The 6,354-nt window shown below is 39.6% G+C and overlaps 1 protein-coding gene across 1 annotated transcript; it reads left to right on the top strand.

Moving 5' to 3' along the window:
* The first annotated feature begins 2,070 nt into the window (after positions 1–2,070).
* LOC111220145 (gap junction gamma-1 protein-like) lies at positions 2,071–3,441 on the top strand. Its single transcript, XM_022743132.1, has one exon. It carries the CDS (start codon positions 2,071–2,073, stop codon positions 3,439–3,441), a length of 1,371 nt encoding a protein of 456 aa, XP_022598853.1.
* Positions 3,442–6,354: the final 2,913 nt, after the last annotated feature.

Genomic DNA, 6,354 nt, shown 5'->3' with positions numbered 1-6,354 from the left:
TTTGCTAATGAGCTCTAAGAGGGAGTGTTCCCAGTTTCTTGCCATCCGGTAGACTTGTGTTTGGGTGGTGATAGCTGTGCTACTGGGTCTCCAAATAGTACATTACACAACATGGCCAGATGTGCAGTTTTAGAAGCCACGTGACTCTTAATGAGACACTCTGGAATTTTTTATTTTTCTTTACAAAGTGAGACATGAGGAACATTGTTAACTCTGATGTTAGCAGCAGCTGGACCTGCTTTCATGAAAGTGTTTTTTGGATCAGTTATAAATGGCTCAATGACTCATTGTCATAGTGCATCAGTATGGCTTTCATGAAGAAAGTGGCAGTGAGAAAAAAATTCAGTCGCGTGGCATTGATAAAAGTTTTGGGATATAAAGCTGATAAATAAATAAATAATATACAGCATGCAAAGCATAACATTGTAATATGTAGTTGCCAGAGTTTTCCATTAAGAAAGATAAACTCACCTGGTCAACAACTTTTGAAAGCCACTGGTATAACCTGTCCAAAGAGAACATTAAATGCAGTAATATCCACAATGTAAATTTGGTGTACTTCAGTAGAAGATAAAAATGATTTTATTGGGTATCGATGAATACAACTAAGAACTCAAAGAAGGTGTACTATCTGCACCTATTTCAGTCATACATGGTGATTCCACCCTTTGCACTTTCTCTATTGTGTCTGCTGCTTCTTCTAGCTCTATATGACTACTTAACCAGCCATCTAGTGTGCTACTGCCTCGGAGCATCTCCAGCCCTCCTTCTCTAGCTAATTATGGTTCACCCAACTGTGCTAGCATGTAGCACGTATACAAAGACTGTTGCTAGTTTTTGTTTTGTCAAATTGTTCCATCCATTCATTTTGATCACAGTGCTTCTCATATGAAAACCAAATTATATGAAGGTAGATCTGCATTTGAATCTGAGGATTGCAGCTTATGTGTAAAGTTAAGAAGCTGTTAATAGTCTGCTAATGTATTATTATGAAAATAGAATAATTTACTTTTTTGTTATAAATTCACACAATCATTGGGTATAAGTAGTGGATACATTTGAGGAATATAAGGAATAAATAAAGAACTCACACTTCTGAGAATGGGGGTATTGTACCACATTAGCCTCCTTAAATTGGTCTATAACTACTACCTTCCTATGCCAAGTGCTCAATGTTTAAATATATTATCAGTGTAGCTTAGTAAAATGAAATGAAAAGTGAATGAATGAATGGCTAGAACAATGAATCGTATGATGCAATCAGTACATGATGTCAATAATACTTTAACTGGCATGAGATGAGAAAATGTCCATAGCTTTGAAGCACCTGGATAGTCAGATGTTGTAACGATCTAATGTAAAATGAAAAGGGGCATTCAGTTAACAATAGCAATTATGGTTAGACATTCCATCGTCATCATTACTCTTCCCTTTGTGTACTATTGCCAAGGGTATGTTTAGACATACGCTCAAAGGAACAGCTATTAAAAGAATCAAAGATAAACGTGTTGTTATTGTGGAGAAATACACTGTTTGATAACCATGTATAGGAAAGACAAAGTGCTTGTCTGCATTGTGTTTCAAATCAGTGCCATGGTGAACTATGTTAGGTGGTTTGTAAGTGTGCATTTTACTTTTGGCAGAAGAGCCAAGTGCTCAAACCTTTCATTGCTAACACAGGGGGCTAAAAAAAACTTAGTGAATACAATAGAATAATGGGTGGTCTCTTTCTTTGTATAATAAAAACTAGTCTGTTTATTCTGTGTATGTTGGAAGAGATGAATTGAGAGACAGACACAAAAAACTAGATTAAGACAGATTAATAAATAATCTTCACGTATCAGACTTTGGAGGGAAGGAAGGAGTGCCTGTAAACTGAACAAGTCTACTTGGTTTTGGGCAGATATTGTGCATGTCTTTAAATGGTAGAATATTTTACTATAAGGAGATCTAAATGAAGTGTGTTTATTAATGTGGATGTATGTAAAGAGGTTAACCATTTCTGCTCTCTCTACAGGTGAGTAACAGGAGGTGTATGTTGCCTCTTGCTGTAGTTTCCATGCCACTACCATGAGTTGGAGTTTCTTGACTCGCCTGCTGGAAGAAATCCACCACCACTCAACATTCGTGGGCAAGATCTGGCTCACCGTCCTCATTGTTTTCCGCATTGTGCTGACAGCTGTAGGAGGAGAGTCAATCTACTACGATGAGCAGAGCAAGTTTGTCTGCAACACAGGTCAGCCAGGCTGTGAGAACATCTGCTACGACGCCTTCGCGCCACTCTCACACGTCCGATTTTGGGTCTTCCAAATCATTCTGGTTGCCACACCTTCACTCATGTACCTGGGCTACGCTGTCAACAAGATTGCTCGGGCAGATGAGCAGGGTAAAGACAGTGGGGGGGTGAGTGGATTTTCACGGAGGAAAAAGAAGCACTATCTTGCAGCCAGAAAGCAGCATAGTGGCATTGAAGAGGCTGAGAAAGACCAAGAGGACGATCCAATGATCTATGAAATGGCTGAGGTGGAGAGCAACGGTGGTAGAGCAGCAACAGGAAGAAGTGGTGAAGGGCAAACAAATGTCAAGGCACGGCATGATGGGCGCAAGCGTATCAAAGAAGATGGATTGATGCGCATTTATGTGCTTCAGCTCTTGGCCCGCTCCTCACTGGAAGTGGCTTTCTTGTGTGGACAGTATGTTCTCTATGGATTTTCAGTACCTCCCACCTACACTTGCTCAAACCAGCCCTGCCCTAACAGTGTGGACTGCTTTGTGTCACGACCCACTGAGAAAACTATCTTTCTCCTCATCATGTACGCAGTGTCCCTGCTTTGTCTGGCACTCAATATATGGGAGATGCTTCACTTGGGCATCGGTACCATCTGTGAGATCGTACGCTCCCGCCTGGTGCAGCTCCCTAATGATGAGTTGTACGGACTGACAGAGGGACAAGGGGCTCCTCAAGAGGCACAACTGAGAGGAGAGGATTACAGCAGCTACCCTTATTCTTGGAATACACCATCAGCTCCACCAGGGTACAACATTGCCATCAAGCCTCTTCTGGTATCTACTGGGAACCATGAAAAACCACTTCCCGTTACTGATCTTGCTAATGCTAAGATAGCATGCCGGCAGAACCATGTTAATATTGCCCACGAGGAGCGTCAACAGTACACCAATAATGATGACAACCTGGGTATGGGAGATGCCCCCAGAGGCGCTCAGAAGGACATCCATCAGCCTCAGAAAATGTTGGGAGCTGACAATCAGGCCTACAGCCAGCTTCAGAGCCACAGTAACAATCACAGCAAGCCTCACCGTGAACGTAAACAACGGCAGGCCTACAAACACGCCTCGAGCAAGGCAGATGCAGACAGAGGCAGCAGCAGCACCAGTAGTAGCAGCAAATATGGAGTGATAAAGGGCTCTGAGTGGATCTGAAGTACAGACCGTAAGACTTTTTGTTATTCGTAAAACGTTAATCTCCTCCTCCTTTACATTCATATTGAAAAAGGACAGGGCAGCCACTTTACCTTATTTTCAATGATATTCATGAAATTAAAATACTAAGTGAAAATTAGTGCCAAGAACCACCTTGTACCAGCCCGCTGCTAGCTCTGTCCACTAAAAACAAAACACTTTGTCACACTTCCATAAACCTAAACTGATAATAAATAGCACTTTTAATGTGGATATATTACACATATTTTCTCTAATGTAAACTTTTGATGACAGTTTACACAAGTATGCAAAAGTGGTTGTTTTTATTAATGTAGTAATATCTTGATTTTTAATAGTTCAAATATAAAGTTGGTCTAAAACAAACCACTCCACTTCTGGGAAAACAACAAATGTTCGTGGCCTCAGCTTGTGCTTTACAGTTTTATTTCACAGTTATTGCTGTCTTTGATTCAGTGTGGATATACTGAGGTTTCCATACTATAACCCAATGTGCCTTTTTAAACAGTCAAAAAGCTGCTTCATATTTGTCACTATGGACTGAAAACAAGCTAAGTCCTTCTGTCTATGTGGTTAGTTTCATTACTATCCAGGGGTTAAAACACTGAATATGCAAAATTTTGTTTTTATTTTCACGAAACCAGGTTTGATGTGGACTGATGGTGTTCCCAGCTATAAAGAAAAATGAGAGAGTAATGTTTTCAGTTGGTAATTTTACAGTGTTTGTGTTATTTTCTGAAGAGAGAAGAGACATTCTCTTTAATGCTTTGATAGAGTGTTCAGACTGTTAGTGTCTTGTTGTCAACCTGTTACAATCTTTGATATATGTGATGTTTGTTTGAAATTTGTGCTATGAAGGTTTTAGTCCATTCGTGCATTAGTTTGTGAGTCTGCTTCCTTGTCATTGATCCATACATACTCAGATTTTCAAGTTCAAATGCCATGACGGCTTTCTCTTGGCACCGTGCCAGTGTTTCACTTTGTTAAATCAAAAATGCATGTTTTGAATAAAGAATTTGTATTTGTCTTACTGTCTCTGTCTTACATTTTACAAATTTGGTGTCATGACAGACTGTAAAACATGATGTTAATATAAGTTTGCATAATGCTGTGGATGGAACTTTTCATTTTCAACTAATAATGAATATATTTAATTCATGTGATCTCAGGCAAATAGAAAGATTGAAGGTGCCAGTGCACTTCATTGGAATTACTGTATTTACAGGCACACTGCCCCCTGCTGGGCAAAGGCGAACGTCTTTTTCTGTGGTATCTAAAATGTTTGAGCCGCTGGTTGAAACTGATAGGGGAAGAACATAAATTGATGGGGAGAATTAATTTACATACACAAATTACAACTGATTATACTTGTATACTTGTTTGTAACTACAGCTGCACCCGAGAACAACAGAACAGAGACCATGGCTATATTTATGATTGATGCCCATCTCATTCTGTGCTTGGTCTCCTTTTCTTTCAGTTGCAAAAGCCTATAAGTACGAGTGTTTGTTGAATTAAATCCACATTTTTACTGTTATTAAAAATACCTCAGCTCTAAAAATGAACTAAGTAGCGAAATTGTTAAGTGGCCAGTGGCCTTTGTGCTGCGTTTACGGTACTGTCACAACCTTATGTAAAACTTAAAAATACAGCAGACAGCGTGAAATGGACTTTAAGGGGGAAGTACGAGGATGGCTTGTGCAAGAAACAGACTGATAATCAAAGTTGATTTTAATTTCGTTTCACCCTATTGCTCAATGATATTACTATTTGATAATCACAGGTGTCTGATGTAAAATGAACGTTAACGCAGCGTTACCGGATGTTACGCTAACTTCACGTTGACGTCTCCGCCAGTGTTTTTAAAAAAGCGGCGGTTGCCTCTCCACCTTATGGTGAATCAGTAGCCACAATTTCTTTATCGCAGCTCTGTAACATAGTAACTAAACGTAAGTATTTATTTCCCTTTTCCCCCGCGAAGATGTGGAAAACGATTTACCAGACGATTAATATTCATTACAAACTAGCCAAACGTTTTTCTTTCTTGCCCCGGCGTTGTCTATTTTGAGGAAAGCTAAGCTAGCGGAGATCAACTACCAGGCTATGCTAACCACAGCTAAGTTTGTTAGCTAAATAGCAAGGTGGCAATGTTAATGCATGCACTGTGTATGTAGTTTGATAGTGAACTAACGCTGCATGCTCTGATGAACTTTTCCATGGCAAGTTGTAAAATTGTTTTGAAATGTTTTGACCAAACTATTACCTCAATCTTGCCTCTGAGAAAGTGATATTTAACTGTTTGTTATGGGTTGATATACTCTTGTTTCACTTTGGCGAACTTGTATTAAGTTGCTCAAAGACTTCTGGAGAAAGCAATGATATTAGAAATAGTTAGTAGAGAAGAAGAGCTATAATAAAATATTTTTAGTTACTGTTTGTCAACCAATTATACAGACTTGTAATATTTCATTAACACGTGTTTTCTTCCCTCTTTTAAGTAGGACTCTGGTGTTTTCCAGTAAAGCTGTGAGCTCCTTTAGTGCCCCAGGACCATGCACAAGCAGCAGTATGCAGAGGAGAGAGGCCTTCTAGGCAAACTGTGTCCTGGGGAGAAGAAGCTGGAGGGGAAGACGTTTTACCTTGACAATGTGAAGAAACGCCCAACAGCCCTGCTTTTGGAGGCCATATCTCTACTAGGAGGGGTAAGCTTGTGTGGATCCTATGATTTTTACATATGCTGTGAACAGTGGTTGTTGTTTATGTACAAGCTTTATTATCAGGCTTTGATCTAGGCAGTGGCATTTTAAATAAAAATAGCATGATTTGGCTGCACTGTCATTCATCTGCCTTGCTTTGTCAGATTAAAATTTTGTGTCAGAGGGAAAAAAACACTTC

Source organism: Seriola dumerili, unplaced genomic scaffold (genome assembly GCF_002260705.1).
Source record: "Seriola dumerili isolate Sdu_G_001 unplaced genomic scaffold, Sdu_1.0 BDQW01000068.1, whole genome shotgun sequence".
Classification (NCBI taxonomy): domain Eukaryota; kingdom Metazoa; phylum Chordata; class Actinopteri; order Carangiformes; family Carangidae; genus Seriola; species Seriola dumerili.
This window is presented reverse-complemented; position numbering and strand designations above follow the sequence as displayed.